A 14084-nucleotide genomic window follows, 5' to 3' on the forward strand; every position below is an offset into this window, starting at 1 on the left:
TGTCAGCCGTGAGCCAGCAAGCCTCCACAAGCACTGGGCAATCCAGTGTGTCACCGGAGAAGACCAGGGGCTAGAAAAAAGCTCCAGTTGCTGAAAGCAGTTGCACAGAATTGCCCACAACTTTGGCTTTTCCCACCTGGCGCCGAGAGCCCCTTGCCCTGTCCTGTCAGATGACAAGCCACTACCCAGCTCTCAGAAGTTCGTCTTTAGAGGTCCTACTCTTTTTCCAGGGAACCAAAGAATAAACTGGCTTAAGAATATAAATAATTCAAATCGGTAGAACACTAAATGTTTATTAATTTATGTAAACATTTTCCAACTTGGGAGGAGACAAGGCAAAGCCAGCAGGAGGCCTTCTAGGAAAGGAGGTCAGATGAGAGAGGCCTTCAGACTCGCCCCAGACCAGTTCCACCATAACAGTTTCTAGAAACATATTAGTCACATGTAAACAAAACAAAATTTTCCCCATAATTTTCAAATTAGTATTCCATTTTAAAGGGAGTTAAAACTCTATACTTTTCCAGAGTTTAGAATGATAGACTATTTTAAACATGTTTTTATCCAGACAAGTTTCTGCTCGCCTCAGTGGGATCTGCAAGCTTGCATGACAGCACACTAATTTTCAATCCACTCCTTGCTCTATGCGATACAACAAACTGCAGGGAGAAACAGAGAAAGAGACAAAGTTTAGTTTTTAAAATCGCTGTGTATATAAAGGTGAAACTCAATGATCACAAATAGAGAGCCACAATGAAAGTTTGTTTACAGATACTAATATAAACTTCCATTGAAGTTTTAATTTCTTTTTTTTTTTTTTTTTTGAGACGGAGTTTCGCTCTTGTTGCCCAGGCTGGAGTGCAATGGCGTGATCTCGGCTCACCACAACCTCCGCCTCCTGGGTTCAGGCAATTCTCCTGCCTCAGCCTCGCAAGTAGCTGGGATTACAGGCACGCACCACCATGCCCAGCTAATTTTTTTGTATTTTTAGTAGAGACGGGGTTTCACCATGTTGACCAGGATAGTCTCGATCTCTTGACCTCATGATCCACCCACCTCAGCCTCCCAAAGTGCTGAGATTACAGGCGTGAGCCACCGCGCCCGGCCCATTGAAGTTTTAAGATGATGGTAAGAGCCCCAGTCTCAGAGTATGGTTGATAATTTCCAGGCCTGGCTTCCGACTGATTTAGTAAAAATTTATGTCACTTTTCATGCTATTTCTCTCATATAGGAAAATTGGGATTAAAAGTCTAATGCAGGGCTGGGTGCGGTGGCTCACGCCTATAATCCCAGCACTTTGGGAGGCCAAGGCAGGCGGATCGCTTGAGGCCAGAAGTTCAAGACTGGCCTGGCCAACAAAGTGAAACCCTGTCTCTACTAAGAATATAAAAATTAGACAGCCGTGGTGGTGCGCAACTGTAGTCCCAGCTACTCGGGGGCTGAGGCAGGAGGATTACTTGAGCCTGGGGAGGTTGAGACTGCAGTGAGCTGGGATCACATCACACACTCCAGCCTGGGTGACAGAGCAAGCAGAGCGACTCAGTCTCAAAAAATAAACAAACAAACAAACAAACAAATAAATAAATAAAGTCTAACATAGGAAAAAGGGCTTAATGTGTATTCAAACAGACTTCAAGCTGTATCAGGGACTCAATCTGTGAGATTACAGGAATATGATGATATAACTTACTAATAACAGTCTCACTTTTTACAATTTATACAGCACTTTAACCAACATTTTATTTAATATAGAGTGGAAGGACATATCAACCATTTTAATTTCAAGACTGAGGAAAAAAATGTACAATGTGACGGAAAATTGTAAAAGACTAAATGGGCACTAAGTGGGTACCCTTTCAGTGGAATGTGGTGGCGGCGGCATTGGCTGGAACACCTTCAGAGCTGTCTGACTCTACAGGGCTGCACCTCCCATTGCACAGACTGAGCTGTTTTAGAAATAGGTTGTAGAAAGCTGATAGGGACGCGCATGGTCCTGCTCATGGAATCCCCATGAAGTGTGTCTGAGTGAAGATGCATTGGCTCTGCCCTGTAGAAGAGTCCAGTGGTGCATCTACAAGCAAACCCATTCAGCATTTTGCACTGCCTGCCTATGTATCTATTCTTCCAATTCCCCTTTGAATCTTTTCCCCCCCTACATGTTCCTGATTCCTTCATTAATTAATAAGTTAAATCTTCAACATATGTTATAGTATTTTTGTATGAGTGAGGGTTTCTGGATTTTGGTTTTGGATTTTACGTCTTTTTATTTGTAAAATACTGTGTTATCTAATGCACCAAGCAGCTTGTCCCTAATTGTGAGTATTTGTGAAAGCCACCAGGAACATCTGTTAAACATGTTCTCTGGGAAAGTCCAGTATCCTTTGACTTGAGGGCCATTCATTGTTATATTGAATCAGATTTAAAATCAAAACTCTTAAAGTTCCCATGAACTTCAATTGATCAGATTCATTAACAAGTGGTGCCTCCTATCTAGAGGGAAAGCGTACAGAGTTGGTCAAGGACTTGAGCTTGCCCTGACTTGTGACAGTCTCTAAGGGCCCATGCTAACCGTTGAAGTGATGCAGCATCTTACTGCAACTTTTATTCTTTGACCTGGTAATAAAAGAGGCCTCAAGCCGAGGTCCTAGAAATATTGGTAAGGCCACTGAAGACTCCATGTCTGGAAATTATTTCTAAGAGCTGGTGTCCATGGAAAATGGGAAAACCTGCTTATAAGGCTGAGAGATGCAGGAGAGACAGCATTCACAAATGCTCCTGCAGGGTGTCCACGAGATGAAAACCAATTTCATCATAATACTAATTCTCTCATCAGCACACGATGTTTTCTAGAGGCTCTATGATACCATTAGTCTGACACAATTGGAATGTGTGCCCTAGAATATTTAAAAATTTTTTCGCTATTAAGTTCCAATACAGCAAATATCAGTAGATATAACCCACACAAACAGGAGCACATTGGCTTACAGGAGACTACAAGAGAAAAGAGTTGAGAAGCATGAAGTCAAACAATAAGGCTGGCTGAGTCCAGTCTCACCTGTGACCCAGAGCAAGTGGCAACACTTCTTGGTTCCACTTTTCTCATCTGCAACAGGGGAGTCTGTCTCACTGCACTTCCCCCCCGACACCTTGAACACTAAGACTCTACGATCTTCCACACTTTAGTATTGTTAGTGCCTTGGGAGGCAGCTGTGGCCTTTCAGAGTTGGAAGATCATGGAATTTTGCAGGTTAGCAAAGTGAATTATCCTCCGCAGGGTCGCACAGGCTGAGGTGTGGTGGGATTAGGATTCAGACCAAATCTGTCTCCCCACCACAACACAAGCACTTACCTGTGCATCTTACACTGCCTCATTAAGTGAAGGGCAGCACCACAGGGTGAGTGGGAGTGGGGACAACCCAGTCTGACCGTTTAGGGTTGGGGGGACAAGAAGGGGTCTCACTGTGTTGCCCTCGCTGGCCTCAAACTCCTGCGTTGAGGCGATCCTCCCACCTTAGCCTACCATGTAGCTGGGATTACAGGCATGCACTATTGCAGGCAGCAGCTCTGACTTTAAAGTCCTTTGCCCGGCTTTGGATTTAACCTTAAAGGGTATTTTCTTTGTTGGTCTACTTTCTTAGATGTCTTTGGCAACCCCTTTATATAATATGAAAAGAAACCCTGGCTATTTCCTTTGTTTTTAGGGAAACTGAATCCTTATGCACATCTGGAACTGGGCTTAGAAATCATAAATTCCTGAATTTATCTAGGTTTTTCTTATGGTTTGAATATATAGAATAGTATGGCACTATAAAATGCACTAACTTTTAAATAAACTTTGCTTCTTTCCAAGAGAAATTGCCACTTTAATGCTGTTTTCTGTTCATCTGTCATTGCAAGAAACTCATTTACCTGATTAAAAAAAAAAGATGAGACAAATATATCTGAAGTTTGCACAGACAATTCATTTTGACAACGGTGTGAAACAAACTTTCTCATGGGCAATGAAATTCTATTTGCAGTAATTCCAGCTCAGGCGTTCGTTTGCATTTGGCAAGAGGTATTTTGTTGTTGCTGTTGTTGTTTTGCCTTCTGTGACTCTAGCCAAAGAGGCACTTGTTTTTTATTCTACTTTATGCTGAGTTCCGGATGTGCATAAGGACTCAGCTACCCTAAAAACAAAGGAAATAGCCAGGTTTTTTTTTTTTTCATATTGTTTAAAGGAGTTCCCAAAGACATCAAAGAAAATAGACCAAGAGGCCGGGCGCGGTGGCTGACACCTGTAATGCCAGCACTCTGGGAGGCCGAGGTGGGCGGATCACAAGGTCAAGAGATCAAGACCATCCTGGCCAACATGGTGAAACCCTGTCTCTACTAAAAAATACAAAATTTAGCTGGGCATGGTGGTGTGTGCCTGTAGTCCCCACTACTTGGGAAGCTGAGGCAGAAGAATCATTTGAACCTGGGAGGTAGAAGTTGCGGGGATCATGCCACTACACTGCAGCCTGGCAACAGAATGAGACTCCATTTCAAAAAGAAGAAAAAATAGACCAACAAAGGTCTATAAAAATCCCAAATTTCTCAAATTACAGGTATGCATACTGTTGCTGGGCTGTTTTATATTTTATTTTTTGTAAAGACGGTCTCACTACGTCGCCCGGGGTGATCTTGAACTCCTGGCCTCAAGCGATCCTCCTGTCTCAGCCTCCCAAAGTGCTAGGATTGCAGGTGTGACCCCCCATGCACAGCCAAAAACATTGTTTTGACAGAGAAGATAAGGCAGGAAAGGCTATATAAACAATCTCAAAAGGCGATTGGGTAGCTCAGCAAGGAAAACTCCTCTCAATAAAGTGGAAACAGAATTTGGTAATAAAGCTAATGGTAAATTTCCTGAGCTGGTTTTAACAATAAAAAACAAGTGCCTATTGCCAAATGCACATGCCAATCGCTAAGTAAGGGAGAAAACTTCTGGTTGACTTTATGTAACTGGGTAGGTGAAACACAGCCATATCCTCCCAGAAAAAAGCACCTTAGGACTCATCAACATTTCCAACTTGTTGTTACTTGACTATATAAAACATCATATTTGGGCCAGGCACAGTGGGTCACACCTGTAATCCCAGCACTTTGGGAGGCCGAGGCGGGCAGATCACCTGAAGTCAGGGGTTCGAGACCAGCCTGGCTAACATGGTAAAACCTCATTTCAAAAAAAAGAGTAAAAATAAATAAATAAATTTTGTTTTTTGTTGTTGTTGTTTTTTCAGAGTCTCTCTCTGTCTCCCAGGCTGGAGTGCAGTGGTGCGATCTCGGTTCACTGCAACCTCCACCTCCTGGGTTCAAGTAGCTCTCTGCCTCAGCCTCCCAAGTAGCTGGGATTACAGGCGCCTACCACCATGCCTGGCTAATTTTTGTATTTTTAGTAAACACAGGGTTTCACCACCTTGGCCAGGCTGGTCTTCAACTCCTGACCTTGTGATCCGCCCGCCTCGGCCTCCCAAAGTGTTGGGATTACAGGTGTGCACTGTTATGCTCTGCCTGTTGTTGTTTTTTGAGACAGTCTTGCTCTGTCACTCAGGCTGGGGTGCAGTGGCATGATCTTGGCTCGCTGCAACTTCCACATCCTGAGTTCAAGGGATTCTTGTGCCCCAGCCTCCTGAGTACCTGGGATTACAAGTGTGCATCACCATGCCCAGCTAATTTTTGTATTTTTAGTAGAAACAGGTTTCGCCATATTGGCCAGGCTGGTCTCAAACTCCTGACCTCAAGTGATCCACCCTCCTTGGCCTCCCAAAGTGCTGGGTTTTTATAGGCATGAGCCACTGCGTCCAGCCCTAAACCGTCATGTTTATTTCTCCATTTAGCCTAATGGCCTTAGTCATTATCATAACAGTAAGTATTAGCTAAAATTTTAACATAAAATATGTAACATTTGTTCATTAAAGCAATGTGTGTTTAAAGCAAGATAATTTTTTTCCCAGACCTGTTTATTAGTGAATTAATTTCCATCAAATGTTTGACAAAACAACCTATATTTTTTGGGAAAAAGCATTCACTTTGGAATTATTCTAAACATTTCTTCCTTTTTGCGATTTACCGTGCAGCCCAAAGTCTCTTCAGCAACACTTCCTGTGAGACTACAGGAATGAAGGGTACCTGTGTGATCAGTCAGATCGATCAGCATTTCAAAACTGACAAAGACAGATTTAAAGTCCAAGGAGTTTTTGTTGCAAGTTGTGCACATGTTAGATGCTTCGTTTACAATATAACCACAGCTGGAACTGAAAAGAAACAGACAGTGATAAAATGTGATGGCTCTAAGCGACACGTTTCATCTTTAGCAGAAAAAGGATTATCACTAAAAACTCTAAGTCAGTGTCTGGAAAACCTACTGAGTGTTCAGTGCTGTGTAGAGTACAAGACAGTCATAAAAAACAGTAAAACACACTTTCTGTGCAGCAATTCTCAGGATTCATCTGAAACTTCGTACACCAGTCCTCTCTCTGCCCTCCCTTCTTCCCTCCCTCTGCTGGTTCCGCTAAGCCCTCAAGGTCCAGCCCAGCCTTATTTCCCTGCTGGAGCCCTCCCTTCCTACATCCCAGCCCCAGCCGGCACGCTGTCCCTCCTGGAACAGCAGCAGAGCGCACGCCTCAGGAATGGCTCGTGCTGTCGCATCGGCTCCTTATTTTCTCCTCACCGACTGGGAGTTTGAGGGCAGGAATTGTGTCTTGTGCCTGGAAAGCACAAATTCAACAGCTGCTCACTGGATGGTCCTGCACAGGGTCTTCTCTACAAATACAGAAAGCCCTGCAAAGCTGACCAGGTGGCACCCAGATGCTACTAACACTGCTGGTGATACACTTGCCTCTCTTTCAGTGGTTTATGCTATTCAATAGTTCTGAAGCAAGTCTGACTTCAGAAATTTTGAATAGGGAGCCTAATTCAAGTTTCTCAAATAGAGGAAATGAACTAAAGATAGTGGTTTCTTGTCTGGCCACAGATCACTTGGTTTAGCAAATTTTAGATGCTTTTCCTCAGATAATAATAAATGTACAGGGAAAATTTTTAATTTTTGAGAAAACTATTTTTCAAAAAATGAACACAAGGCCCTACACAGCACCCTACACATTAGCTTTTTCAACTCTAATATCACATTATAAAATGTTTTAAAAATCCAGAGGTCCATATCTTGACTGTAGCTATAGATACACAAACCTACAAGTGGATAAAACTAATTAGAACACATGACTGCACGTGAACCTGGAGGAATTTGAATAAGACCAGTGGATTGAATGGTGTCAATATTCTGGCTGTGGCATGGTACTTGCAAGTGATAGTAACAAGAGCAAAAAAAAAAGAGTATTAAATCTACTGGAGTTTACTTTCTTTTTTTTTTTCTTTTTTGAGACAGTTTAGCTCTTGTTGCCTAGGCTGGAGTGCAATGACGCAATCGTGGCTCACTGCAACCTCCACCTCCTGGGTTCAAGCAATTCTCCTGCCTCAGCCTCCCGAGTAGCTGGGACTACAGGCACGCACCACCATGCCCAGCTAATTTTTTATGTTTTTGTTTGTTTTGAGACAGAGTATCCCTCTATTGCCAGGCTGGAGTGCAGTGGCGCAATCCTGGCTCAGTGCAAGTTCCATTTTCCAGTTTCAAGCAATTCTCCTGCCTCAGCCTCCCGAGTAGCTGGGACTAAAGGCATGCACCACCACACCTGGCTAATTTTTTATATTTTTAGTAGAGACGGGGTTTCACCGTGTTGCCCAGGCTGGTTGCGAACTCCTGAGCTCAGGCAATCTGTCCATCTCAGCTTCCCAAAGTGCTGGGATTACAGATGTGAGCCACTGTGCCCGACAGAAAATAATTTTATTTTAATGCTGTCACTACATTGCTATAGGGCATAGGAACTAAGATAGTTTTCTGCCAAATCACTAGACAAATGTGTCTTCCTAGTTAAAAGTTTCTCACATTAGATCTTTTTTGTTAGAATTGCAGAAATACAGATTATATTTTCTCCTAGAAGGTAATTATAATATTTTAATTTGGTTTGCTATGGGAACTCTTCAGTATGGTTTGTTTATACATTGATCTTGAATGCATAACCCCTGTTACGTCAACAAAGGGCTTTAACTTTCAGAGAGCTAAAATTTATTAGCAACAATTATTGCTTACAAAAATGAATGTTAAAATAATGTGGGTCCTTACCATCTATTTCGAACCACTTTTGTAGTTTCATCATCAATGTTCAGTGCAGAAATGTAGGCATAAAGGATGCCATAGAAAGGATCAGCTTTTCCTTCATTCTTCAAAGCTTTTACCTTTAATTGTTCAACTGTATAGACATCAACTATTGTACTTACTAAAAATAAAAAGAAGTATTACAGTTCTGTGTATATTCTAAGAACTCAAAGGATTATATTCAAATGGAAAGCTATTAAGTTAACTGAGAACATGCAGTAGCTTAAGTAACAGAAAAATTACTATGTTGGCTATATAAAAACAGATTATGTAAATGGACATATAAGCAAAAAAAGGGAAATGAAATGAGTCTTCATATAAAGAATTTCTGGTCATCTAAAGACTCCATTAAAAAAGTGAAAAGTCAAGCCACAGACTGGGAGATGCTAGCAGTCTACAATGAGACAAAGGACTCATCCAGAATCATCTAAAGAATTCTTAAAAATCAATTAGGAAAAACAGGGACTCAATTTTTTAAATGGGGAAGAGACTTTTAAAAGTACATCACAAAAAAAGTTATCAAAATGGCCACTACACATACTGGCCTCATTAATCATCAGGAAAATGCAAATTAAACAAGAGTAGAATTACACTAAACACCTAACATTTAAAAGACTAATAACACAAACATTGGTGAGGATGTGAAGCAATAACAAAAAGAAACTTTACGAAACTAAAAACAATAACCTATTATTCATTTTTATTTTTATTTATCTTAGAAGAATCTTCCAAGAACAAATATTACTTGGGTAAGAAAACTTTTATCAGAAGTTATCCGGTTCCTTCTGCTGAAGGAACTTCATTGGTTTCTTTTCTTTCGTTGATGTCTGGTACATGAAATTTAGTTTTCTTCAATAAACAGATGGTGACGTATATCTATTTATCTATAATAGTTTTGTCTTTATCCTTCTATTATTGTATATGCACAAAAAGACAGATTAAAATACGTTAACCAAATAACTGTTTAGTTGGGACCGTTTGTTGCATTCTGTATTGTGTTTCTTTTTTCTTTTTTTTGAGTCTCACTCTGTCACCCAGGCTGGAGTGCAATGGCACAATCTTGGCTCACTGCAACCTCCACCCACCAGCTTCAAGCAATTCTCCTGCCTCAGCCTCCAGAGTAGCTGGGACTACAGGTGCCTGCCACCACACCTGGCTCATTTTTTGTATTTTTAGTAGAGACAGGGTTTCACCATGTTAGCCAGGCCAGCCTCAAATTCCTGACCTCAAGTGATCCATCCACCTCAGTCTCCCAAAGTGCTGGGATTATAGGTGTGAGCCACCATGTTCTGCCAAGAATTCCATACTTTGTTTCTTTTTTGTTTGTTTGTTTTTTTGAGATGGGGTTTCACTATGTTGGCCAGGCTGGTCACGAACTCCTGACCTCAAGTGATTCTCCCGCCTCAGCCTCCCAAAGTGCTGGGATTACAGGCGTCAGCCACCGCACCCAGCCTGTTTCTTTTATTTTTTCTTTGAGATGGAGTCTCGCTCTGCGACCCAGGCTGGAGTGCAATAGCATGATCTCGGCTCACTGCAACCTCCGCCTCCCAGGTTCAAGAGATTCTCCTGCCTCAGCCTCCCGAGTAGCTGAAACTACAGACATATCCCATGATGCCCAGCTAATTTGTGTGTTTTTAGTAGAGACAGGGTATAGCCACATTGGCCAGGCTGGTCTCATGAACTCCTGGGCTCAAATGATCCACCCACCTCAGCCTACCAAAGTGCTGGGATTATAGGTGTGAGTTACTGCACCCAGCCTACTTTTAAAATTCTGAGCATTTTAATTTTTAATAAAATATAAAATTCTAAAGAAAGCATGATTATAGTTTTACTCTAAAATATGTAATCAATTTCTACATATGAGGTTTTCATGGGAGTAATGAGCATTTTAAAAGATAAAAAAGGTCAGGCACCGTGGCTCACACCTGTAATCCCAGGACTTTGGGAGGCTAAGGCAAGCAAATCGCTGGGCTCAAGAGTTTGAGACCAGCCTGAGCAACCTGGCAAAACTCATTTTCTACCAAGAATACAAAAAATTAGTCCAGCACAGTCGTGTGTGCCTGTGGTCCCCAGTACTCCAGAGGCTGGGGTGAGAGGATCACTTGAGCCCAAGAGTTTGAAGCTGCAGTAAGATGCCACTGCATCACTGCACTCCAGCCTGGGCAATAGAGTGAGACCCCATCGCTCCTTCTTTTTTTTTTTTAATTTTTGTTTTTTCATTTTTTATTTTTATTAATTTTTATTTTCTTCTCTTTTGGCCCCATCTCAAAAAAAAAAAAAAGATAAAACATTCAGTTTTTATTTTTATAAATCTGGGTGAATTTAATTATCAAAGCTCCCACAGTAAAATAAAAGAAAAAGGAATGCTTAAAAACCATTTTTAGGCTGTGTGCAGTGGCTCATGCCTGTAATCCCAGCACTTTGGAAGGCCAAATTGGGTAGATCACCTGAGGTGAGGAGTTTGAGACCAGACTGGCCAACATGGTAAACGCTGTCTCTACTAAAAATAGAAAAATGTGCCCAGTGTGGTGGTGTGCACCTGTAATCCCAGCTATCCAGGAGGCTGAAGCAGGAGAATCACTGGAACCCGGGAGGCAGAGGCTGCAGTGAGCTGAGATCGCGCCACTGCAGTCCAGCCTGGGCAACAGAGCGAGACTCCATCTGAAAAACAAAACCAACCAAAGAAACAAACAAAAAATTATTGTTGGGCCAGGCACCGTGGTGCTGTAATCCCAGCACTTTGGGAGGTCAAGGTGGGCAGATCAGCTGAGGTCAAGAGTCAAGACCAGCCTAGCCAACACAGCAAAATCCCGTCTCTACTAAAAATACAAAAATTACAGGCAGGTGTGGTGGCTCATGCCTGTAATTCCAGCACTTTGGGAGGCTGAGGCAGGTGGATCACCTGACGTCAGGAGTTTGAGACCAGCCCAGCCAACATGGTGGAACCCTGTCAATACTAAAACTACAAAAATTAGCCAGGCATGGTGGTGCATACCTGTAATCCCAGCACTTTGGGAGGTCGAGGTGAGCAGATCACCTGAGGTCAGGAGTTCAAAACCAGCCTGGTCAACATGGCAAAACCCTGTCTCTACTAAAAATACAAAAATTAGCTGGGCATGGTGGCGGGTGCCTGTAACCCCAGCAACTTGGAAGGCTGAGGCAGGAGAATCACTTGAACCCGGGAGGTGGAGGTTGCAGTGAGCCGAGATTGTGCCACTATACTCCAGCTTGGGGAACAGAGAGAGACTCTGTCTCAAGAAAAAAAAAAGAAAGAAAGAAAAGAAAAAGATGCCCACTATTTTAAACTACCTTTAGAAAAGTTGAAATACAGTAGATACAGAAAATGAATGTAGTATCTTGTACCATGTCAAGGAAATCTTTACAGGCACAATTTCAGTCTTTAAAAAAAATCCAATATACTTAAAAGGTCACTTACAATTTATGGATTCTTTGAAATAGCTGTCAATTTCATCATCCACAATGTTTGTTTCTTTATTTTCTCTTATAAAATTCAGTAGAATGTTAGCTTCTGGTGTATCTTAAATTGAAAATGCATAATAAGTAAAAAGGAAACTGATTATCTTATTTATTTATTTTTAAGATGAGGTTTCACCATGTTGGTCAGGCTGGTCTTGAACTCCCGACTTCAGGTGATCCACCCGCCTTGGCCTCCAAAGTGCTTGGATTACAGGTGTGAGCCACCACACCCAGCGTAAACTGATTATCTTTTAAATCACTGTAAATGATCCAAAATCATTTTAATAGTAAAAAGTGAAGACATGTAAGAATACAATCTAATGGAATATTATGTGGCCACTAACAATGTAATGTAGAATTCTGTTAACATGGAGAGGATGTACACCACGTTACACCAACCACATAGGTAGTGAAAGAGCAGCTTACTAACCTATATGGTTGAATAACCTTTTAATTAAAAAAATCTACAATATAAATACAAAATTATCTAGAAGAATATATATAAAAAATGATTCTTTCTAGACGGTGGGATTGTAGCTGATCTTTGTTTTCCTTGTTTATGTTTTTATATATTTTTTCTGAATTTTATATGTATTTCTTACTCAACAGAAAAAAATATTTCAAAAGGCAATTGAAATATATAAAATAGGCTATATAAATACCCTTACTCCTCATGTTGGGGCACGAGTGTGCTCAAGAGTTGGAGGTGCTGTGCCAGAAGGCAGGAATGTGAGTTTGGAAAGAGCATGATGTCCTTGGACCCTGGGCCCCCAGCCTCCAGCATGTGAATATTAAGTACCCCAGACCGCCTTGAATATTCTACGACAATATCTGTACTTTCCTATCTCCCCCAGGAAGACTGAGCATTTCTTCCTCCTTCCTCCCAAAATACAAGTCTCATTATACCTGTTCTTTCTCAGAACTAGGTTGCCAAATTGTCACCAGCAGGCAACATCCCACACGATGACTACCCTTACATCCTTCTGACCAGCACTCATCTCCTTCCTTGTTCCATAAATTTATATTGTCTCAATACTTGGCAAGTAAAAGGCATTATAAAATATTTATAAATCATGGATGAATGAATGAATGTAGAACTCTGTTAACATGGAGAGATGCGCACCACGAATTACCGCACTTCATATGGGAGCACTTGCTGGGGCAAAACCACAGAAACCCAACCAACCAGCTTTCCGTGATGAGGGTTGGCAGGGATTGGTGAGTACCAGCATGGCAGGTCCTCACTGACAATAGGGTTATCCTGACTGTCAGAGAAAGGCAGGAATTGTGCCCTCCCTATCTGATAAGTGCTCTCCGGGCAGAGAAAGAAACAAGAGAATCTTGACATCCGAGGACAAACAGAAGCCATTTAGAACTTCTTAATTTCTATAAGGCAGTTGTAACCCAGGAAATTAAAAGTAAAGCTAATATAACTATTTACAATAGCAAAGGCATGGAACCCAAATGCCCCTCAATGGACTGGATAAAGAAAATTTGGTACACATACACACCATGGAATACAATGCAGATATAAAAAGGAATAAGATCATGTCCTTTGCAAGGACATGGATGAAGCTGGAAGCCATCATCCTCAGCAAACCAACACAGGAAAAGAAAACCAAACACCGCATGTTCTCACTCTTAAGTGGGAGCTGAACAGTGAAACAACATGGACACAGAGAGGGAAAAAACACACGCTGGGGCTTGTTGCGGGGAGGGAGAGCATCAGGACAAATAGCTAATGCATGTGTGGCTTGAAACCTAGATGATGGATTGATACGTGCAGCAAACCACCATGATACACGTGTACCTATGTAACAAACCTACATGTTTGCACAAGTATCCTGAAACTTAGAGTAAAATTTAAAAAAAAGTAAACGTGATATAAACTAGCCACAAATTCACGCATCGTTATGAGTATTTTCCTTTAAATATGTTTCCTTGATAGAATAAATCCAAGAGATCTAGATCTGCTTTCCAACATGGGGGCTATGAATAACAACAACATATTATATTCTTGAAAAGTACTCAGAGAACAGATTTTAAGTGTTCTCACCACAAAAAAATTATAAGTATGTGAAGTACTGCATATGTTAATTAGCTTGATTTAGCCATTCTTTAATGTATACATACTTCAAAACAACTTACTGTATAAAATAAATGGATTCCATTTTTGGTCAAGTAAAAAGTTAATAAATTTTTAAAATGTGTCTCCTGGCTGGGCGCGGTGGCTCATGCCTATAATCCCAGCACTTTGGGAGGCTGAGGCGGGTGGATCATGAGGTCAGGAAGTCGAGACCATCCCCGCCAACATGGTAAATACAAAAAATTAGCCAGGCATGATGGTGCGTGCCTGTAGTCCCAGCTACACAGCAGG

The 14084-nt window shown here is 41.5% G+C and overlaps 1 protein-coding gene across 9 annotated transcripts in view; it reads right to left on the reverse strand.

Annotated features, from left to right (window-relative positions):
- Window positions 1–279: 279 nt before the first annotated feature.
- MEIOB (meiosis specific with OB-fold) overlaps window positions 280–14084 on the reverse strand; it is a 41996-nt gene continuing 28191 nt past the window's right edge. For 3 of the 9 annotated variants that reach the window (XM_054242417.2, XM_054242418.2, XM_054242419.2), the window contains 5 exons: window positions 11667–11768; window positions 8198–8351; window positions 6089–6272; window positions 3820–3906; window positions 408–656 (listed from right to left, as the gene is read on the reverse strand). In XM_054242417.2, coding sequence (XP_054098392.1) covers window positions 558–656; window positions 3820–3906; window positions 6089–6272; window positions 8198–8351; window positions 11667–11768 — 626 coding nt within the window. In that variant the 3' untranslated portion in view covers window positions 408–557. Of the gene's footprint in view, window positions 657–3819; window positions 3907–4027; window positions 4167–6088; window positions 6273–8197; window positions 8352–10648; window positions 10892–11666; window positions 11769–14084 lie in introns of those variants that run through there. The other 6 variants (XM_035266492.3, XM_054242420.2, XM_017978623.5 and 3 more) reach the window with 5 other exon arrangements.

The sequence above is a fragment of the Callithrix jacchus genome, chromosome 12, assembly GCF_049354715.1.
Source record: "Callithrix jacchus isolate 240 chromosome 12, calJac240_pri, whole genome shotgun sequence".
Classification (NCBI taxonomy): Eukaryota; Metazoa; Chordata; class Mammalia; order Primates; family Cebidae; genus Callithrix; species Callithrix jacchus.